Here is a 21,867-nt window from a genome sequence, read left to right as displayed (position 1 = left end):
AAATCTCTCCAATATAGTACAATAGATATCCACAGCAAGATAATCTAAAACTCAACTTGAATATCAAGAACAAAATTGCATCTTATAAAAGATACACTACCCGAAAAGTATCACGAAAAAAAAAAAGTGACCATAAAAAAAAAACCCTTTTCAAAAAAATTATGCCAGATAATATTTCAAGTAAGCTTAATACCATCGCACATGACACAAACTAAAGACAATGCACGACTTAACTTACTCTCAGCATCATACAATAATAATTAAGTTTTATCTCATTAAATGGGACCGACTGTATAAATCATACACACCACTGTGCCCTATTTGCACTCTTCAGTTAGCTTCAAGTACTTTATATCTTTTTTTAAAGGGAACTTTAACGAAAATCTTCCAGTACTGTTCACTTTAACGAAAAACTACATTTTTACACTAAAAAGTCAATCCTGGTACTATTCACTTTACCTTTTATTTTATCTTTATCGTTAAAACTCAAAGTTTTCAAGTCTTTTTCCATTAATGTTCATTTTTTTTTAAGTCTCTTCCAAGTTTTCCTAAATCTTTTTCTCTCCCTTTTGAGTTGAGCTTCTTGATCGTTTTGCTTCTTTCTTCTTTTTTGACAAACAAAAGAAAACCATCTTTTGTCAAAAAAGAGAAAACTTGGCTATTCAAGGATTGAGAAAGAACTCTTTAAAATACTTCGTGGCCTATTCACGTAACTTAATGCTTATAATCGATATGGTTGATAAAATTTAGTTAAAAACAAGATCGTTTGATCATCACAAATAGATGAATGTATAATGTAAAAAAGCATTTCGACTTTATTTATTTACTACAATTGATTGATAAAACGATCTTAACTTCACCAAATAGTTAATAATATAAATTGTTCTAATTATAAACGCAAAGTTTTGATGATGAATCCACTGCCCGTACAATTCTGGTAAAAAACATGCCAAACCAAAAGTGAAGAGGTGAGAGAGAGCAGATGATGCTTGGTAGCCTTTATAAATAAAAAAGAAGTTTATTCGTGGCCGCCCGATCAGTTTTGAACGGCCGATGTTGATTGGTGAGGAAGAGTTCGGAGAGAATCTGCATCCCGCGCAGTAAAACCCTGAGGCCATAAACCCTAATTCCTAAACCCCTCGGCCACCAATTTTGAAACTCCCACCCATAGCTATACATAGTCCCCAAAAATCTCAATTTTACAGAACAATTTGGACTTCAGCAATGACAATGGAAGTGGAAGGAGGAGAGGGGCAGGGGAAGACTATGTTGTGCCTTCTGACGGACCCAGATGGAAATCCATTAGGAACTCCGGTCAACTTTCCTCTAAACACTGAACCGCAACACCTTCAACAAATCGTCAATCAGCTTCGTCAAAATGTATAATCATTTCTACTTCTTCTCTGTGAAATTCTCCATCTTACTGTTGCGTTTCATAATTCGCCTGTTTAAAGATATAGAATTTCGATTGGTAATATAAAATGTGTGAGAAAAATTGAAGAAGAATGTTTCTTGAACTGATGGGATTGTTGCAATTTGCTTTTTGATTGGAGAGAAATTTGCTTTTGAAGAAAATGGGATATGGGCACATGCGGGTGGGTGCGAACTTCTGAATTTCACAAACCATTTTCGTGCGCATTGTATAGCGTGCTCTCGAATCTCAGTTTTAGACTTGATTCTTAAGTTTTCCTTTATCTATTTCTGCTTGAAATGATTTAACTTTTTTTGAAATTTGTAAACATTTAAAAAAAATTGAATTGAAAGAAATATCAGCTTTGTCATTGATTGTGTTGAAAAATGTATAAGTACTTCAATTAGATGCTTCATATGTATACAATGTAAGTAATTGTTCTACGTATTTTCAGGATTCTGAACAAAATCAGTAGTTTCTGTTTCGATGATTTTAGAATTTTTTTTAGTTGTCAATCATTATTAGATTTCTAGCACGTAATTTGGTACAGTCTGTATCATCAAGTTAGTTAATTGAAAACATATCCTCGTATATGAATCTTGCATGCAATAATTTGTGACATTTTTTGTGGAACCTGCTTCATGTGTTGTGGTCTTCCATGGTCATATGAGTAATGAGGTACACGTTTTGGGTTTGTTCAGGAGGAGAGGCTACCGTATGCTTTCTATATAGCAGATAAGGAACTTGTTGAGTCACTTGGAAAGTTTGCAGAGAAGAACAAAAGTGAGTTAGATAATGGCAGCATTTCAGCTGCCATGATTGTATTTATCTTAAAAATTAATGATTTTAGGTCCATCTTTTCATGTGATACTCTTTTCTGGTGAAAAACCATGGCAGTTTCTGTGGAGAAGGTGCTTCATATAGTTTATCAACCACAAGCTGTTTTCCGAATTCGGCCTGTTCATCGTTGCTCAGCAACAATTGCTGGTAAATCTTGTGATCAACCTTTCTCGGGATTGGCTCACTAGATGACATTTTTGTTACTGGTATGACATATATAATGTAATGATTGAATCAAACCTATTGTTCTGTCACTACAGGTCACACAGAAGCTGTACTTTCAGTTGCTTTTAGTCCTGATGGCCAACAGTTGGCAAGTGGTTCTGGTGATACCACTGTCCGACTATGGGACCTTAATACTCAGACGCCGCTGTTCACATGTACAGGTTTGGAGTCTCAGTTTAATACCACATTCCTAGCCCTTATACCTTTTAAACATTACACAATGCTTGTACACTATGAAAAGTTATATAAAATGGAAGATAAAATTGTGGAGTGAAAAAGAGAGAAGGAATTACAGATAATTTGGATATCTGAGAGTATATTTTCCCGGATTACTGTAGTGATTAGAGATTCGATAGTATATGTATTATTAGTTTAAGGCTTTGTCACGGAGACTATAATTCGTATGGGGAATGTCACATCCTTTGGTTTTTTAGTGTAAGAGCACACTTATGCTTCCTGTTGTTTGCTGCATACCTAGTGAAAATAAAGTTCCTTCATTTCTTCCTTTTAACAATTTTTTTTTGTTTGATGGCTCACGTTAAATTGTAGTCTATTACATTTTATAAGTCCCTCATAAATTTTGAACTTTTTTCCCATGAAATAATAATATATGTTAAGCAGATAGTCACTCTTCACCGACTTGTCGTTCTACTATTTGCACTAACTGTGGACCTTGTTTTATTCAGGACATAAGAATTGGGTCCTTGCTATTGCATGGTCACCTGATGGTAAGTATCTTGTTAGTGGCAGCAAGGCTGGAGAACTTCAATGTTGGGATCCACGAACAGGGAAGCCATCAGGCAATCCACTTATTGTAAAGTCTCTATGCTTCAGTCGCTCATCATTATGAACTTCTTTATTGTTTGTTACATATTGCACTCTGTCGCTTGTGACACATATAGGGAGAAACTCTTCTACAATTAGGATCTTGCGATAACATTACGCTCAAAAGCACTAGAAGGAACATGTTCATTCGCTCTTTCTCTGTGCATGTTTTTAAGTAATGAGTTCCCATTCCCATAAACATTAAAGCAATGAGCGCCAATATACTTTTTTAAATATGTAATAAGTACCTTATAACATATGTTAATTAATGGTATTATGTGCCATGAATTTTAACACCTTTATAAGATGAAAGTAGGTTCCCCTTGTATTTGGATGTTGAAATTTACCGTTTGAAATTTTGAATAAATCCACATGTTAGGCTGTCTGCAATTAGGTAACCTTCTGGATTAAGTGTAATGCCCCATGTAGACTTTCTCAAGATGGTGGTAGTTATGTGTGATCAAAATAAAGGAAGAGGGTTCCTAAAAGTAGCCTTTTACTTGATAATCCCTACTGCCTTGCTGGAACATGTGACTTCTTTGTTATTTGTTTGATGAAAATATTATTCCATTCATTTGTTAGGGCCACAAGAAATGGATTACTGGAATCTCTTGGGAACCAGTCCACCTAAGTGCTCCATGTCGACGCTTTGTAAGTGCCGGCAAAGATGGTGATGCACGTATATGGGATGTTACGTTGAGGAAATCTGTTATATGTCTTAGTGGCCACACACTTGCAGTAACATGTGTAAAATGGGGTGGAGATGGTTTCATATATACAGGGTATATTTTTTTTCCTAATTCTTTCGATAATAAGAAACATATCTTTCTAATGAAAAGTAAAATGAAATATTTGTTATTTATGTTTTGACATAATTCTGTATTATTAAAATAAAATAAAAAAACTCTGCGGATGATCATAATGCTCATTAATTTAAATGGTCCACTTATCCTGACATTAATTTACACCTTATTCCCCTGTGCTGTAAAAAGAAAAATTATTGGATTCTTGGCCAAGACTTTTGGGATGACAATACGATTTATAACAAATATCTCTATCTTAACTGTCTCAGCTCCCAGGATTGTACTATCAAAGTCTGGGAGACCACACAAGGAAAACTAATTCGTGAACTGAAGGTAAGTAAGATCATGATATTTGCAGCATGCCATAGATCTGTTTTAAAATTTTGTGCATTGTCCATACCCTATAACGTATTTATCTATGCTTTATTCTGATCTGTAGATGTGTTGATTCATTGTTTATTAAATATTGATACTGTATATAGAATTGTTCAAATTTGTGATTTTATACTTAAATGGTTTTCTGGATTTCTTATTTATGGAACTTTCATCAGAGTGTGTAGCTAGTGTCTGTCTCTTTTATTAATAATTTGAATTTCTAATTCTAGATTATATGATTTCGCAATTCAATTGTTCTGTTGTTTTTCATTCCTTTTAAGTCACTTATGGTTAGTAATATGCTTATTCGTCTAATTTCATATGCCTTGTCCACGGAATGGTACTTGTTGATATTCCATTGTTGATGCTCATGGATCTCAATATGTGTATTTTAAGGGTCATGGTCATTGGGTTAACTCTCTTACATTGAGTACTGAATATGTTCTTCGTACGGGAGCCTTTGATCACACTGGCAAGCAATATTCATCACCAGAGGAAATGAAGCAGGTGATTGTTATCTTCTGCTTTTATACTTGCATTAGTCCCTGTTTGGTTTGATATTGTTCATTGTCTTCAGGTCTCATGTTGTTTCATTTTAAATGAGTAGTGTGGTTCGATTTTTCATAGTGATATTTTAGTATCAAAAGAGAAAAAAATTTGGTGCCGTTTCACCAGTTTTAAGGGGCCTTCCACTCATTCATTTGTTTAATTGTTCCTGATGGTGCTAATTTTACCCTCCTTTTAATAAGTCACCCTTGTATGGAAGAAGTACAAAACAAATTAAAAGACGAGGAAAATGGTCACTTTTTTTTAACTTTGTATTAATCTTTTTCTTTGACATTGATGTTGAGGAGGACAAGAACGATTTTCTTAATATTCCCTTTGAATCTCTGCTTTTGAGTTCCTTTTCAATTGGGAACTGCAAACTCTTGACCTTTGATTGACAATTCCTAAGCTGGAATACCTGTATTGAAGAATTGTGTTATCAAAATTATTGATGCTGATTATTTCAGAACTCACTAAGCTTGAGGGTAGATTTTTTGAAGCTTTTATTTTGTGCGCTTCTATTACATAGGTTGCCACATCTCAGTGTTGTGATTAAATTACAGTTTTCTGACTAAAGTAAACCTCTCCTGATATATACTTTCTTCCTTATCCAAGGAACTGATTGTATTTTATTTTACTAACATATAGGCAGCTTTGGAAAGATATAACAAAATGAAAGGCGATTCCCCTGAAAGATTGGTTTCTGGATCTGATGATTTCACAATGTTTTTATGGGAACCTTTTCTCAAGAAACAACCTAAAACTCGCATGACGGGTCACCAACAGGTAAAATAATTGAATGCTATGTCCAGTTGTTAATCTTTATTTTATTTTTTTTGCTTAAACCAAGTTTCTTATTATTGTTTATTTGGAGTGCAATACTACCTTAGTTTTGCAGTTTGTGTCTGTATCAGTGCTTGTGATTATGACTTAAATGACATGATCTTATTCCTCAGCTGACATGGTAACAGCCATATATATAAATCTTAATAATGGAAGTATGAACATGTTTCTTGGTAACAGCCTATAAACCACGTCTGCTTTTCACCTGATGGGCAATGGATAGCAAGTGCCTCATTTGATAGGTCTGTCAAGTTATGGAACGGTACTACCGGAAAATTTGTTGCAGCTTTCCGGGGCCATGTTGGCCCTGTCTACCAGATCAGGTCTGAATTGATTTCAATGGTTTCTGTTTTTTGAATGGTTATGCTGTATGGCTAATTATTACCTATTGCCTCACAGCTGGTCAGCAGACAGCCGGCTACTTGTTAGTGGCAGCAAAGATTCCACTCTTAAGGTAAACCACTTACTGGTACTGAACTTTCTTTTTGTGGTGATAAGGATTCTTGACAAAGGAGTGAGATTTTAAAATTTCACGTTGCGTTTGAAGAACATCAGGAAACATAATGTGGTGTAAGTGGAGAAAGTAATTGACAGGCGATTTCTTCACATTTTGATAACTATTTATGTCACGACGATAAGAGTCATCTCATATCTTACTAGTGGTATCAATATCAGTTCATATGTAAGCTGGATTTCGGTTTCCATTGAAATGACATCAAATTGATTTGAGTTTGTATATCAAACCTAATATTGTTTTCACACATCCGAGAAATAACGTGTTGTCTTTTAATTTCCATTAATGATTTTGCCAGTATAAGGCATATTTCTTAGTTTTGACCAGATATTTTGTGGTTATGTACATGGGTATGGTCATGGCATAAGCAATCATGGAAACCTGGATTTTTATTTTCAGCTTCCTGATCATTGTCTATTTTCATCACATATGAACTCTTCAAACTATTGAGCTACTAAATTCAGATGCCTTACACTTGTTTTGTTATACTATGTACCTTGGTTGGGGTGCTATGCTCTTGTTGCTATTAGTGGAAGTATCTTGGGGTTACATTCGTGACTTATGGATGAATTTATTTTAATCATGTAGGTTTGGGATATCAAAGCACGGGCGCTAAAACTAGATCTTCCTGGCCATGCAGATGAGGTGTGTTTTCCCTTCACCTTAAAGACACAGATATACTGTTTCATTTATTGAAGCATGCTTGGAGGAGGATTTCATAGGACAGAGACCAATTGAAAACTGCAGGAAGACATCAACTAAATCAATTGACCCTCACGTAAAGCAATGCATAAGGACTTGTCCACGTCTTCTAATTCTACTCAAGTGCTTTTAGATATTGCATGAATTAAGCTACCCCATCCATATGCGAGAAGGCAGCACATGTAAACCAAGTTTTCTTCACCCATCTTGAATCTTTACAAAAACAAGTTGGGCTACTTTGAGGGAACCCAAGTCCTCCGGATTGTCTGGTGGCGCTTTATCTTCATTCTACATGTTATATGAGGAGTACATAGCAGTTAGTGCCACAAAAGAAGACAAACAAAATATGTCATATCTATACTGTAGACTCTTTACTGAATCGATAGACCTTCATTTTAGGCAACCTAGAACAATTTTTCAATTTTCCATTTTATGCATGCACCGGTAAGAAACTTTAAACGCATGTCCTCTTTATATTGACATATGGTTTAACCCATTTTCGAATTTTCAACTTCTTTTTGAAAGGTTTTTGCTGTCGATTGGAGTCCAGATGGTCAGAAGGTTGCTTCTGGTGGTAAAGATAGAGTTCTGAAGTTATGGATGGGCTAGACCAACGGTAGGCCAAAGTGCGGGCAGCTGGATAATTGAAATACATGATGGTGGTAAATGAGCACTGTAGTATTTGGTACGGTATACATAAAGTATACTGTACAAGTACAGTATACGAACAAGGATTGGGAATCTAATAATCCGTCACAAGAGAGGTTGAAAGGAAAAGCTCCTAAATCAGCATTAAAGTTTTTGATCCATTGGGGGGAAGCCAATTCATGAATCTGGGTGTAACTTTAGGTTGCGTTGGATGGAAACGAACCTTGAACTAAAATTTTGTTTGTTATTGTCGGAAATGTATGGTGCCAATGTATGAATATCACATTTCGTAGCTCTGAACAATACGATTCATGATTGTCATTCTGGATTTGATGGGTTGAAACATACTGATTTGGGGCTGTTGAGCAAGTTGATGAACCATGAAGTTGGTTTTACTAAAGACCCAATTGTTATTTTTTAGTTCGAACAAATGGACATCATTGTTATATGTGGAACTCACTTACATGAGAGAGTATGTCAACGCATTTTTTTTTGAATAAGAGATTAGCAACTTGTATGTTAACATATTAATGAGTTTTTTATACGATGCTCAGAGTGTGCGATACTCCAAATGTTTAAACTGTTATATTAACGTAAAATTTTGGAGTTTAATTAGCATTACTCAAAGTAATCAAATGTTATCAACAAGCAATTTAGTTTGATTTTACCAAAAAAAAATATTGGAAGAGGAAAATCCCAATCCTATCAAAGAAAGAGAAAGGTCCCCAACTCCCAAACAAAACAAAAGCCAAGGTTTGATTAAAAAAAAATAAAAAAATAAAAAAAATAAAAAAATGCCAAAGGGGTTTTAAACCTAATCCGAATTCCAAGGGTTTTAGAAACTGCCAACGGTATCTTCTTCGTTACCCTAAAACCCTAGCCATTTGAATGTAGTCTCTGAAATCCCCAATTCCACTTCCAATTCAAATGCTTCTTCTTCTTCACCAGTAAAGAGGAAAGGGAAAAGGGTCATGGCTGCACTGGCTCACGCCCTGCTCAGCGTTCCATCCCGTTGTGGTCTTTGCCGCGCCGTTAATCCCAAGGACAATTACAAGCTCTGCGTTTGGGGGTTTTCCAGAGCAATTGCTCGCTATGGAATCTCCATTTCTAGTGTTTCCACGAGGAAGACAGATGGTGGTAATCTCACCGGCCCTTGGGCACTGAATGCAGCTGACGCCCTCATCGTCGTCCACAATGCTACAGCTCGCACCACTGTCGAAATCCCCGTTACCTGTTATCAGGTCACTGCTTCATTCCACTTATAAATTTATTATCTTTAATCTTTCTCTGTTTAGTGATAATTTGGTGAATTGGGTACTGATTTAGCTGTAATTTGTGGACTTTCTGTTGTTCAATCCTAAGTTTTACATGTAACACGTGTGACGAAAAGCGTGCTTGTACTTTTGTTTATGCTCTAGTATGAACTGTGTTTTGAATTTCAACCTGTCCATATAGGCCACTGTCATATATTTGTTCATCTGCCAGAAAGTTAATATATGCAAAAAGGGATACATGTTACCAGATGTTATGTTTGTGATTGTACATTCTAATAGGCAAATGAACGGCGTTAGCTAAAATAATGAGCTTTGATTTTCTTTTTCGTTTTTTTTCAATCGTGTCATTGGATTTACAGATTGGATGTCTGTTATTATGCTGCCAATGATGAAATTATTTAGAGTTTTGAGATTCAGTATGCTCCTGTTATTTCACTTCTCTACCCGTTTTGTAAATGAATGTTTTGTCTGGCTGCACTTCTAACTCTGTTCATTCTTTTCCTCCCATTTCCCATATTGGTTCCGTATCTATAGTTTTCTATTCAGAAGAAAGAGAGCTTGAACAGTTAAAAATGCTCTGTCTTTCTAATAGTAGTTGTCAGAGTTCGTATACTATATGAAATTTGTGTATTGTTTACCTTTGTGAAGATGATTGAGAAATACATTCCTTGCGCTAGCATATCCATATTTTCTGAAATTTCTTATCACTCTGCATTTAGCTTAATCCCAAATCAACTTGCAGCTTATTGGTGTTCCTGAACAAGCTGAAAAAGATGTGGTTGTTGAAGCAGTAATTGATTTGAAGAGTGCTAAAATTGATGAAGGTTACACCATGCATGCTATTAAATCTCGCAAGGTAGGGAGTAGGGAGTAGGGACTTGACAATGTTAATGTGTTGTTCGTCCAATCTTAAGAATTCATTTTTATTCCTTATAGCATGTGATAAAAGCCTTCTTCTTAGTTGTCTTTTTGGTTCCTTTACAGGACCTTCTAATGAACGTGAGAGAGAAGCTTATCTTTGAACCAGAATATGCTGGTAGTAAAAAGGAAAATATCCCGCCTAAATCCTCTCTTCATATCCCTTGGGCATGGCTGCCAGCTGCTCTTTGCCTCCTTCAAGAGGTTTGGCTTTTTTTTATACAATATACTTGGTTTAGTGTAGGCTTAGCTTTCACTTTTCAGCTTTCAGCTCTTTTTATTTTCTTTTTAATATATTGTTAAACTCTCATTTTTTTTTCTTTCTGATATTTATCATTATACTGGCACCCTGGTTTTTGTGTATGGCCCATCATTTGTTACAATTATTAAGTTTGATGTTCTCCCCCTTCCCCTACCTAAATCAAAAAGGTTTTGAAAGATGGATACTATTGGATTTCTGTAATCCAGGTTGGGGAAGTAAAGCTTGTGCAAGATATTGGTCAGGCAGCTGTTCAACATCCAGATGCTAAGCCGTATACTCACGATCTTCTTCTTTCTATGGCACTAGCTGAGGTAAGGAAGGTCAGAAAATAGGTTAATATCTTGTACCATCTGTTTTGTTGTATGTCCTTTGCTTACCTTAAGTGTTTTATTGAAGTGTGCAACTGCAAAGATTGGTTTTGAGAAGACCAAGGTGTCCCAAGGATTTGAAGCTCTTGCTCGTGCTCAGTGTCTTCTAAGGAGTAAAAAATCTCTTGAGAAAATATCATTGTTATCTCAGGTAATGCTCACATCTTCTATAAGGCATTTCTCTGTTCAGTCTAATTTATCCAACTAATAAATTTCCCTAAAAGGAATAAAAGAGAGTATTTGCATGTTCTGTTTGGTCAACATCATCACTGGTAATACTGTTGTGTAGATCGACAAAGCTAAAGCTATATGTGAGTGTCTGATTGCATCAAAAGGTTCTGATCTGAAACTTGAGGAAGCTTTTTCTCTGTTCCTTCTTGGTCAGGTTTGTGCTTCTTTTTCCTCCCAATAAAATATTTTGCATTGTTTCGTAAGATATTTCTGGTATCATGCATAAGCTGTGAATTTTGGTTTCCTATTCAATGTGTTTTTTTTAAGTTCCCTCTCGTGTTTTCTCAATTCAATACTTGATAATTTATTGGTTGCCAGGGTAGTGAGGCTGCAATTGTTGAGAAGCTTCAGAAGCTTGAAGTGGACAAAAATAAGTTAATACAATCTCTATGTAAACAAGGCAACCTCAAACAAGCCCTGCAGTTCCTTCCACACGAGCCTAACCCCTTCCAACAGACCTATGAGCTCTTACTACTCTCTTGCACTCACCATAAGTCTCTCTCTGATGGGCTTGAGGTGCATCGTCACATTGTTGATGGTGGGTGGGACCAAGACCCTTTCCTGGCCACCAAACTCATAGAGATGTACTCAGCATTGGACTCTATTGATAATGCACGTGAAGTGTTTGATAAAACTCGTAAAAGAACTATTTATATGTGGAATGCACTCTTCAGAGCTCTTACATTGGCAGGTCATGGAACTGAGGTGCTAGATTTGTATCGACAAATGAATACAGTTGGGATTTCGTCAGATCGGTTTACATATACATATGTACTCAAAGCTTGTGTTGTTTCTGAGTGTTTGAGTTCACTCCTACAGAAGGGGAAGGAGATTCATGGACATATTTTGAAGAACGGATATGGGGCACATGTTCATGTTATGACCACTTTGTTGGATATGTATGCGAGGTTTGGGTGTGTTTTTTATGCTAGTAGTGTATTTGATCAGATGCAGATTAGAAATGTGGTTTCATGGAGTGCTATGATTGCATGCTATGCAAAGAATGGGAGGCCTTATGAAGCCTTGGAACTGTTTCGGGAAATGATACTTGATGCCCAAGATTTGTTTCCCAATCCTGTCACAATGGTTAGTGTGCTTCAAGCTTGTGCAGCTCTGACTGCTTTGGAGCAGGGGAGGTTCATTCATGGATATATCCTCAGAAGGGGTCTTGATTCAATCCTTCCAGTTATGAGTGCTCTTATCACAATGTATGCGAGATGCGGTAAGCTTGACTTGGGGGAACGAGTTTTCAGTTTGATGAATAAGAAGGATGTTGTTTCATGGAATTCCTTGATTTCTAGTTATGGCATTCATGGAAACGGAAAAAAGGCAATTCAAATTTTTGAAGACATGATCAATCATGGAGTTTCACCAAGTCGCATTTCATTCGTTAGTGTCTTGGGGGCTTGTAGTCACGCAGGTCTTGTTGAAGAGGGGAAGATATTATTTAATTCTATGGTTAAGGAACATGGATTATATCCCAGTGTTGAGCACTATGCTTGTATGGTGGATCTTCTCGGTCGTGCCAATCGGTTAGATGAAGCAGCTAAAGTAATAGATAATATGCGGATTGAGCCAGGAGCTAAAGTTTGGGGTGCTCTTCTTGGATCATGTAGAATACATTGTAACGTTGAGCTGGCAGAGAGAGCAAGCAGAAGGCTATTTGAGCTTGAGCCTAGGAATGCTGGGAACTATGTACTTCTAGCTGATATTTATGCTGAAGCCAAGTTGTGGGACGATGTAAAAAGAGTGAAGAAGCATTTAGAAGCTCGAGAACTCCAAAAGATCCCAGGTCGGAGTTGGATTGAAGTTAAAAGGAAGATATATTCATTCATTTCCGTTGATGAGTTTAACCCACAGATGGAGCAGCTCCATGCATTGTTGGCTGAATTGTCAGCAGAGATGAAGGATCAAGGATATAAGCCGCAGACCAAAGTTGTCCTCTATGATCTCGATGAGGAAGAGAAGGAACGAATAGTGTTAGGCCATAGTGAAAAGTTAGCGGTTGCATTTGGACTCATAAATACCAAAAGAGGGGAAACTATTAGGATTTCCAAGAACTTAAGGTTATGTGAAGATTGTCACTCTGTTACGAAGTTCATTTCCAAATTCGCCAATAGAGAGATTCTGGTTCGAGATGTGAATCGGTTTCACCATTTTCGTGACGGGGTTTGTTCATGTGGAGATTATTGGTAGTTGCAGGCAGATTTATTTTTCCTAATATCAAAAGGGGAGAATTTTGATGTTTATAGAGTTCTTAAGGATGTATAGTGTATGCTAGGAAACACTTTTACACATTCTTTCAATAAACACTTTTTCTGTTTTCTTATTCATGTCGGTTTGAAACTCTCTACTTTGTATTCATATTTGTACGCAACTGGATTGGCATTCATAAATTAAAAAAAAATGCTACTCTTACCTTTTTTTTCACTTTTGTTAGGTCCAAAGTTCGATAATTCATTCCCCCAATATCGCTTGTATAAAGTAAAAAAAAACTTCACATAATTAAACAACCTTTCTTAAATCGAGCCATCAGGAGTTGAAACAACGTTTGAACATTCATGCGCCTTTGCGGATAAATTTAGAAAATCCGAACATGAACAATATAATGTCCAACGTTTCCTGAGAGAGTGCAGAAACAAACACTTGAATTCAAAGCTGGAGGAAGCCCTTCTCTTTGAGGCTTTCAATAGTGTCCCTAAGACTTACTTCCAATGGAAGAAAATCAACTCCTAAACTTTTTGCTTTTTGCTTTGATATTTGAAAGCCTGGTTCACAAGGTTTGTCATCCTCACATCTGCCGAACAATGAAAGAAACAGATATTTTCCTTAGAAATTTACCTCATTCGGCCACCTTTGATCAATGACGTACTTAAGGAATATAAAAACTGGGAATTTGATCGAAAGCAATAATTTGAAGATCAAACCGCATAAACTTGAAGAAACAAAATACAAATTTGTATGAAAACTTACTTTGGGAAAAAAGTGGGATGGAGTTCATGTAAAATATTCAGAACCTTGGACACGGGTGTAACATGACCAACGAAACAATATCTGCCACTAGCCGAAGGGACTTCAAATGCTTGAACATGAGCAAAGGCAACATCTCTAACATCACTAGATATATAATTTGAACTGATTACATCGTGGATATCTGCATTGAAACGAAACAATTAAAACTTAATTGCTAGAAACACTAAATACTTGCATCACATGAATCATCTAATTTGCTAGGAAACGGCCTGTGAGCAACAATCATGATCTGCCCTAACTAGGGATGGGCAATGGTTATGCGGTTGGGTAACCGCGGTTAATTTACCCATAACCCTTTATGCTCTTACCCGCATAACCGTTTACCCGTTGGGTAATTGCCTAAAGGGTTATACCCATACCCATAATCGTTTATAAACGGTTAACCATACTCATAACCGCATACTCATTTAACCGTAACCGTTGAATACCCGTTTACCCATTTATCCTTTTTAACCCGTTTATCTTTTTTTTTTTACCATTACCCTTTTTTCACCCGTCTACATGTTTTTTAACAACTTGAAAATTTAAAAAAAATTGTCATAATTTTTTTTTGACAATTAAACACCGTTATAGGTACATTCATCATACATTTCCATATTTTAAATTTTTAAGTCCTTATACCATTCCAACAATTGAAATAATAGTTTACGGACGATATTTTTAAATGTTACCAATGAAGGTAAATATAATATTTGCTAAGTATTATTGGGTTACAAAAATTGTTTAGAAGACATTTCTGTCAAAACATTTCTGTCAATTTCACGGTTACCCACAAGAAATTTAAATTAATTTGGCCAATTCCTTGATGATGAGAATCATCATTCCTGTAGTAGTGTTATTGAGAGAAAGACCGATGAATTCCTTGCTAATTTATTGGGTGCTAAGTATTATTGGATCGAGAACATGGTTTGTGTTAGTTTTACATATATAAAATAAATGGGTAAACGGTTACCCGTTTATAACCGTGGTTAATACCCATAACCGCCTATTTAAATTTCGTGGGTAAACAGTTATACCCATAACCGTTTATTTATCTAAACGGTTATTCATAACCGTAACCGTTTAATTTAAATGCCCATAACCAATGGGTATTTGTCCATCCCCAGCCCTAACCAAGAAAGAGAGAAAAAAATCCGGTTGTGGAAGTGTACCATTTTTGAGATTTAGAATCATCTTCACAGTGAGATTAAGAGTTGGCTGTAGGAGCGGACCAATCACATATGATGGGTTTATTGTAACCAAGTTAATCCCATTTTCTTTGGAAAATTTCCAAGCAGCCTCCTCAGCTATAGTTTTTGAAAGAAAATACCATTCCTGCACATAATTAAACAATGAGAGGTAAAAACTTGGAGGAAAATAACACGTATGTATGGGAACACACAAACGTACCTTCAACTGCGCACAAACAGCTTGATCCGAATACCATGTTTCGTCAACTACCACATCAGGGTTCAAAGGTCTTCCATTCACTATGACTGCAGCCATAGAAGATGTTAAAACCACTCTCTTGACAGTAGTAAACTTTACGCACGATTTTAGAACATTGAGTGTTCCCTTCACTGCAGGGTCAATTAGTTCTGCCTGAGACGCAGAACGAAAGAATCGTTTCAGTGTTTACATACAGAATAAGTATACTGAAGAGAGAGAGAGAGAGAGAGAGAGAGAGTCCGTATCACTGCGTAACCTAGAAACTTAATAAAGAATTTTATGGCCAAAACACACTTATAGTCCTCCTAATTTGCTAGGGTTTCCAATTTGATCACATGCTAACACTTACCATCCATTTGTACCATCATTGTATCATCTCTCTAATAGAGGTAGAATCCATCAACACATATGGGTCTCATCTATAATATAGAGATAATACAAAGAGATAATAAGAATATCATTTTCGTATATGAACGTAAAAGGATGAAGTACCTGCGGATCAGTGGCTGAAAATTGTACAGGTGATGCTGTATGAAAAACACCTTCACATCCATCGACTGCAGCGTCGAAAGATCCTTCTTCTAATAAATTTGCTTTGAACAATTGAAGCCTTTCTTTTGCTCCATCAAGTGAGAGCAGGTGTTCTGTTTTCTTTGAATCATCTGCATGCATACACAAAACATTCCAAAATATGTCCTTCAAATAACCAATTGCCATTCAGCACTTATAAAAATATTATATTCCTAAAAATACTATTCCTTAATGTAAATAATATTGTTTATTCAAAAAAAAAATATTCATCTAATAATTTGTGATTCAGACAAAAAAAAAAAAAAAAAAGAAAAGAAAGGAACGTGTTTTGTGCCCTACCCATAGCATACTTTTTACCCCTTCCTTGCTAACTCCGCTTTTACACAAGGAAAATGATTTTCACATATTTTTTTTTTATATTTTGCATATTCAAATTTATTTCTCTCCTTAATTCCCTTTTGATATATTTAATCTAAAAATTAAAAATAAATAAGTGTACGAGATGAGAAAAAGGTGTGCAAGAGTCATTTTTCAACTTACAAAATTACCTTCTACTTTCTAGGGTATACTCTACAATGTGGTTTTACGACTTCGAAATACTTTATTTCTCAAAGTTTTTTGAAAGATCGTCCATGCAGAAGATTCAGTAAAATTGGAAATCGACGCGTCAAGTGTAATCGAATAAATAGGTGAGCACATCATTTTCATTTAAAAAAACTCTTAAATGATTATGACAAAGGCTGAATAAAATAATGAATCACTAAATCATTTTATATGAAACCTTAGGCTATCTCCAATTGGGCCATAGGGCCATAGGATAACCCTTTTTGACACAAAATTAATCTCCAATAGAGGTCTGGGCTAAAAAACCTTGGGACCCATCGGGCCAAAATCCAGCCATATGACCAGCAGGCTAGCCATTCTTAGCTAGCCAACCCATTCAGTTGGGCCCAGCTGATTTTTTTTTTAAGATGAAATCTGAAAAAAAAAAATTAAAATTCTAATTTTTTTCCTATAAATACCTAAGACATTTCTACACAATTTCTCACATTATTTTCACCATTCCATACTATTTTACCTCATTTTATTTCAATTCTTCACATTCTATTCACCTCAAACACTTTTTTCATACACACCCCTCTTTTACATCTTCCAATAATTTTTCCTTTAATTTTTTCACTAATTTTCAAATGGTCACATCTTCAAGTGGCACTCAAAATATGTTCGAAAACCTTATTAATATGGTAATTTAATTCAATTAACTAATAAAATTAAAGAATAAACCTAAAATAATAAATTATTGAGGGGCTATTTGTATAGCCCCTTCATTTAAAGATGGTATATAAATATGGTTTGATACTGTTCATTAAAAAATAATTTCTTGCGAGGCTATAATCTGGACCGGGGGGGGGGGGGGCTAAACATAGCCCCTTTGGTTGGAGATGGCCTTAGGTCTTTCACACTAGGCCGAAAAAAAATGTTTGATACTAATATATTGAGTTTATATAAGAATTACATTTTTACAATGAGCCAGAAAATGTGAATGTGATACTTATATTGAACGCATAAGTTTAATATTTTAAACTCATGAATGAGATACTTATAAACTAGTAAGTTCTAAAATATGACTCTTACAATTATTGAACTCACACTAGTATTATAAATATCAAACTTAAATTATCTAATTCTTATGTTTTTCTTTTTTTTAACAAAAATAACTAATCCTCAGTCAAACTATTGTATAAAGCATTTTTTAGAATAAACAAACCCAACTTGCATTTCATGGCACTATGGGTGCATAAATTTTTTATTATGCCCGGAATACGGATGGTACAACACTATATTGACACATGATATACTACCGGTGTTCCATACACATTAAAAATCTGTTGAAAGGATGACTGGGTCGGTCTAAAAGACATTATATTAAATATTGTATATTGGTACTGCCATAATTCTAGGACACTTCCCAAATTCAATCCATGTCTAGCTTTCTTCGGAATTCAAAATTTCTTATATACGTACGGCATGTCCGAAACTCAAAAAATGGGGATCGATTTTCAGTTGAAACTTGAAAATACAAGTCTACAGTTCAACTTCAAGTCAAGAGTAAAATGATAATACAAGTTCATTGTTGTGACTTGTAAGTTTGTAACAAACATATATTTTACCACGCTGAATAGTACGTCCAAATTTTGTAAAAAAAATTTGAATTTTCCTTAGAAAAGCATTGATAAGTGTCACAGGTGCACTCTTGATCTGTTGGAATCACTTTAGGCCATAAATTTGTCAATAAAAAAAACCCCAGAATTTAAAGGATGAAACTTATTGAAACAACTGATGTGTGTGTATATATATAATATGAGTAATTTTATTAAGAAAGAAACTAAGAAAATGGTAGGGAGTGAGATATATATACAGTATACTGACTTGGTTCACGCACAGTGGCTTTGACAATATAACCTCGTTCCAGTAAGAGCTTCACCAGCCATGCTGCTATGTAACCAGAGGCTCCTGTTACACACACCACCTTCCTCATCCCTCTCTCTTGATCTCTCTCTCTCTCTTCTCTGTGAAAGCTCAGAAAAAAGCTTTATATTTAGAGTTGCCAGAGTTGGTGTTTTCATGGTGAGGTGAGGTGAGCGATCAGAACGGTCAATAAAGGAAATGTCAGCTAAACACAATGATATTATTGGTCATGTTTATCGTGTTACTTTGTTATGAAAAAGATTCTACTTCGTGACCGGCCACATAGGGCCCCCAGTGGGGCCCTTTAAAAAAAAAAACTACATATAAATTTATTACAAATTTTGTGTCTGTTTAAATAAGAAGTTTAAAAACTTTGTCTTTGTCAAAATATAATAATCCATTGCCGCACAAAACAAGTTTTTCAAAATTAAAGTTGATCAAATCTTATCTTCGATGAATTATATAACAAGAAAAAATGAATGGCTTTAGCTGTTTTATAATTGAAAAAGAAGTGGTTGAAAAATTAGATTATGTAAAATATAATTAGTACATTTGCGTCTAAAAATGCAAAATGTGTAATGTTTAAGTAATGTTTGATATCATTTTTCTTTTGATATTAATTTTTAATGATATCTAATGTAAAAGTAGACTTTTTAATGCATTTAGTGAATTTTTGTTATTAATGTACAAACGATTAGGAGTTAGAAAATTCTAAGATCCTATTTTAAAAGCTCGATAAGACCCTCAAATTCCGAAGGCTAGCCTTAGACTAATTGGAAAAGAAAAAGCAGTCGTTGATTCTGTATAACATGAAAACAAAATATTTAGAGAATTTAATATTGACACACCTAAACAACTAGTACTCGTCTCTTGTGAAATATATAAAATAAATTGCATGCCTGCAGCATGATGATTATTTTAGAATGGCAATTACAAATTTCTTATAAAAATAAAGACTGAATATTTGTTTACAATCTTATTGTTCATCGTTATATAGTTTTAATTTTAAAATTTGTATAGTAAATAAATTAAATCAAACTCATTCAATTATAAATTAATGAATATATAATGAGCAAGCCGTCACTTTAGGCTGATGAGGAAAATGTTTAAAAAAAATATAAAAGAGAAATTGCATGCCTGATGATTTATTTATTTATTTATTTTTTGTTGAAGACCTTTTTCTAAAGGAGTTGAGCACAAAATCTAGGGTGCAAACATAAATTTTCTTTGTCGACTGCTACAAACCCTCTGAGAGTTTTATATTTTATTTATTTTAGTTTAAGACCACAAAATTCTAGAGTGTTTTGATGCTAATATGCATAGTATTAATAAACAAAAAGAATGTTATGATATGATTAGATTGGTAACTCCATGTGTTCATATTACAATCAACGTTGTGAGTGAAGCAGATTTTGGACTCTCATATTGAGTGGAACCTACTACTGTCCTATACAAGAATGGTATAATATCTAATATTATAACCACATAGTGTTTCTAAATTAGAAAAGACTAATCACTTAATATGATCTCTTCTTAGCCAACACCTTCTTTAAGAAGAGAGAAGAACATGTGATCACCTACAAGAGTGGGTCGTCAAAAACACAAATAGATTTTCTTCTAATGAGGAAAGGGGATCGTATAACTTGTAAGGATTGCAAAGTTATACCAGGAGAGAGCGTGGCTAATCAACATCGCTTGTTGGTGATGGATGTACATATCAAAAGAGTAAGACAAAAGAACAAGACTTGGAAGTGCCCAAGGACTAGATGGTGGAATCTAAAAGAAGAAAAACAAGCCATTTTTAAAGAGAAGGTAATCACCCAATGTGTGTGGGATAGAGAGGGGGAAGCTAGCCAAATGTGGGATTCCATGGCTAGTTGTATCCGAAAAGTAGCAAAAGAGGTATTAGGAGAGTCCAAGGGCTTTGCCCCACACCAAAAGGAATCTTGGTGGTGGAATGAGGAGGTACAAACAAAGGTGAAGGCTAAGAAGGAATGTTGTAAAGCCTTATACAAGGAGAGGACCGATGAAAATGGTGAAAGGTATAGAAAAGCGAAGCAAGAGGCGAAGAAAGCTGTCAGAGAAGCTAAGTTAGCGGCTTACGACGATATGTATAAACGACTAGATACCAAAGAAGGAGAGTTGGATATCTATAAACTATCTAGAGCAAGGGAAAAGAAGACAAGGGACCTAAACCAAGTGAGGTGCATCAATGATGAGGATGGAAAGGTTCTTGCTACAGAGAACGCGGTTAAAGATAGATGGAGAGGTTATTTTCATAATCTTTTTAATGAAGGACATGGAATGAGTGCTTCTTTAGGGGAGTTGAGTAACTCAGAAGAGTGTAGAAACTACTCTTTTTATCGTCGAATCCGGAAGGAAGAAGTGGTTGTAGCTTTGAAGAAGATGAAGCATAAAAAAGCAATAGGCCCAGACGATATACCAATCGAAGTGTGGAAACTTTTGGGAGAGACAGGTATAACATGGCTCACTGACCTTTTCAATAGGATTTTGAAAACGAAGAAGATGCCAAATGAGTGGCGAACAAGCACTTTGGTGCCTATCTACAAGAATAAGGGCGACGTACAAAATTGCATGAACTATAGGGGTATTAAGCTAATGAGTCATACAATGAAGCTCTGGGAGAGAGTCATTGAGCATAGATTGAGGCAAGAGACACGGGTTTCGGACAACCAATTCGGGTTCATGCCAGGGCGCTCAACCATGGAGGCAATCTATCTCTTACGAAGATTGATGGAAAGATATACAGATGGGAAAAAGGATTTACACATGGTCTTTATAGATTTGGAAAAAGCGTATGATAGGGTCCCAAGAGACATTCTTTGGAGGATTTTAGAGAAGAAAGGAGTACGAGTAGCATATATCCAAGCTATAAAGGATATGTATGAAGGAGCAAAGACTGCCGTAAGAACTCATGAAGGACAAACCGAAAGCTTTCCCATAACTGTAGGATTACATCAAGGCTCATCCTTAAGTCCTTACCTTTTTGCGTTGGTAATGGATGAGTTAACAAGACATATTCAAGATGATATTCCTTGGTGTATGTTTTTCGTAGACGATATAGTGTTGATAGATGAAACTCAGGAAGGGGTAAATGCAAAGCTTAACCTTTGGAGAGAAGTGTTGGAATCTAAAGGTCTTCGCCTAAGCCGATCAAAGACAGAATATATGGAGTGCAAGTTCAGTGCAAATGGAGGCCAAAACGAGGTAGGGGTGAGGATCGGAGATCAAGAAATACCAAAGAGCGACCGTTTTCGTTACCTAGGATCTATCTTGCAAAAGAACGGAGAATTAGATGGAGATCTCAACCATAGAATACAAGCTGGATGGATGAAGTGGAAGAGTGCATCCGGCGTGTTGTGTGACCGCCGTATGCCACTAAAGCTCAAGGGAAAATTTTATAGGACGGCAATAAGGCCGGCGATGCTGTATGGCACAGAATGTTGGGCGGTGAAACATCAACACGTACACAAAATGGGTGTAGCGGAGATGAGGATGCTTCGTTGGATGTGCGGGCACACGAGAAAGGATAAGATTAGGAATGAAGATATCCGGGGTAAAGTAGGAGTAGCCGAAATTGAAGGAAAGATGAGAGAAAAT

The 21,867-nt window shown here is 35.6% G+C and overlaps 3 protein-coding genes across 4 annotated transcripts; 2 read left to right on the top strand and 1 right to left on the bottom strand.

Annotated features, from left to right (window-relative positions):
* The first annotated feature begins 1,130 nt into the window (after positions 1-1,130).
* LOC126597561 (notchless protein homolog) lies at positions 1,131-8,200 on the top strand. Its single transcript, XM_050264360.1, has 13 exons — positions 1,131-1,380; positions 2,113-2,194; positions 2,309-2,398; positions 2,512-2,637; positions 3,163-3,290; positions 3,884-4,083; positions 4,374-4,437; positions 4,876-4,986; positions 5,674-5,811; positions 6,049-6,191; positions 6,268-6,322; positions 6,971-7,027; positions 7,610-8,200. The coding sequence occupies exons 1-13, from the start codon at positions 1,225-1,227 to the stop codon at positions 7,691-7,693; spliced, it is 1,434 nt and encodes a 477-aa protein (XP_050120317.1). The 5' UTR covers positions 1,131-1,224; the 3' UTR covers positions 7,694-8,200.
* Positions 8,201-8,535: 335 nt separating this feature from the next.
* On the top strand, positions 8,536-13,215 carry LOC126597533 (pentatricopeptide repeat-containing protein At3g46790, chloroplastic). Its single transcript, XM_050264329.1, has 7 exons — positions 8,536-8,973; positions 9,749-9,862; positions 9,991-10,128; positions 10,393-10,497; positions 10,583-10,705; positions 10,844-10,939; positions 11,104-13,215. The coding sequence occupies exons 1-7, from the start codon at positions 8,704-8,706 to the stop codon at positions 12,979-12,981; spliced, it is 2,724 nt and encodes a 907-aa protein (XP_050120286.1). The 5' UTR covers positions 8,536-8,703; the 3' UTR covers positions 12,982-13,215.
* A 222-nt stretch (positions 13,216-13,437) lies between these two features.
* On the bottom strand, positions 13,438-18,381 carry LOC126597640 (phenylacetaldehyde reductase-like). Of its 2 annotated transcripts, XM_050264458.1 has the most exons (7): positions 18,208-18,381; positions 15,739-15,908; positions 15,208-15,399; positions 14,932-15,132; positions 14,105-14,112; positions 13,759-13,902; positions 13,438-13,582 (listed from the first exon to the last, which is right to left on the bottom strand). In XM_050264458.1, the coding sequence occupies exons 1-7, from the start codon at positions 18,314-18,316 to the stop codon at positions 13,438-13,440; spliced, it is 969 nt and encodes a 322-aa protein (XP_050120415.1). In that variant the 5' UTR covers positions 18,317-18,381. The 2 variants fall into 2 exon arrangements, with proteins under 2 accessions (XP_050120415.1, XP_050120406.1); XM_050264449.1 differs by lacking the exon at positions 14,105-14,112 and having other exon boundaries at positions 13,759-13,939; positions 14,970-15,132.
* Between the last annotated feature and the right edge of the window lie 3,486 nt (positions 18,382-21,867).

The sequence above is a fragment of the Malus sylvestris genome, chromosome 2 (assembly GCF_916048215.2).
Source record: "Malus sylvestris chromosome 2, drMalSylv7.2, whole genome shotgun sequence".
Classification (NCBI taxonomy): Eukaryota; Viridiplantae; Streptophyta; class Magnoliopsida; order Rosales; family Rosaceae; genus Malus; species Malus sylvestris.
This window is presented reverse-complemented; position numbering and strand designations above follow the sequence as displayed.

Excerpts from the sequence above, each read along its gene's own strand:
- LOC126597640 (XM_050264458.1), bottom strand. The coding sequence starts at position 18,316 with ATGAGGAAGGTGGTGTGTGTAACAGGAGCCTCTGGTTACATAGCAGCA. Across the intron at positions 15,909-18,207 it reads AGCCACTGTGCGTGAACCAA|ATGATTCAAAGAAAACAGAA; the intron begins GTCAGTATACTG and ends GTATGCATGCAG. Across the intron at positions 15,400-15,738 it reads TTTCAGCCACTGATCCGCAG|GCAGAACTAATTGACCCTGC; the intron begins GTACTTCATCCT and ends TCTGCGTCTCAG.
- LOC126597533 (XM_050264329.1), top strand. The coding sequence starts at position 8,704 with ATGGCTGCACTGGCTCACGCCCTGCTCAGCGTTCCATCCCGTTGTGGT. Across the intron at positions 8,974-9,748 it reads TCCCCGTTACCTGTTATCAG|CTTATTGGTGTTCCTGAACA; the intron begins GTCACTGCTTCA and ends ATCAACTTGCAG. Across the intron at positions 10,940-11,103 it reads CTCTGTTCCTTCTTGGTCAG|GGTAGTGAGGCTGCAATTGT; the intron begins GTTTGTGCTTCT and ends ATTGGTTGCCAG.
- LOC126597561 (XM_050264360.1), top strand. The coding sequence starts at position 1,225 with ATGACAATGGAAGTGGAAGGAGGAGAGGGGCAGGGGAAGACTATGTTG. Across the intron at positions 1,381-2,112 it reads TCAATCAGCTTCGTCAAAAT|GAGGAGAGGCTACCGTATGC; the intron begins GTATAATCATTT and ends GGGTTTGTTCAG. Across the intron at positions 5,812-6,048 it reads GCATGACGGGTCACCAACAG|CCTATAAACCACGTCTGCTT; the intron begins GTAAAATAATTG and ends TCTTGGTAACAG.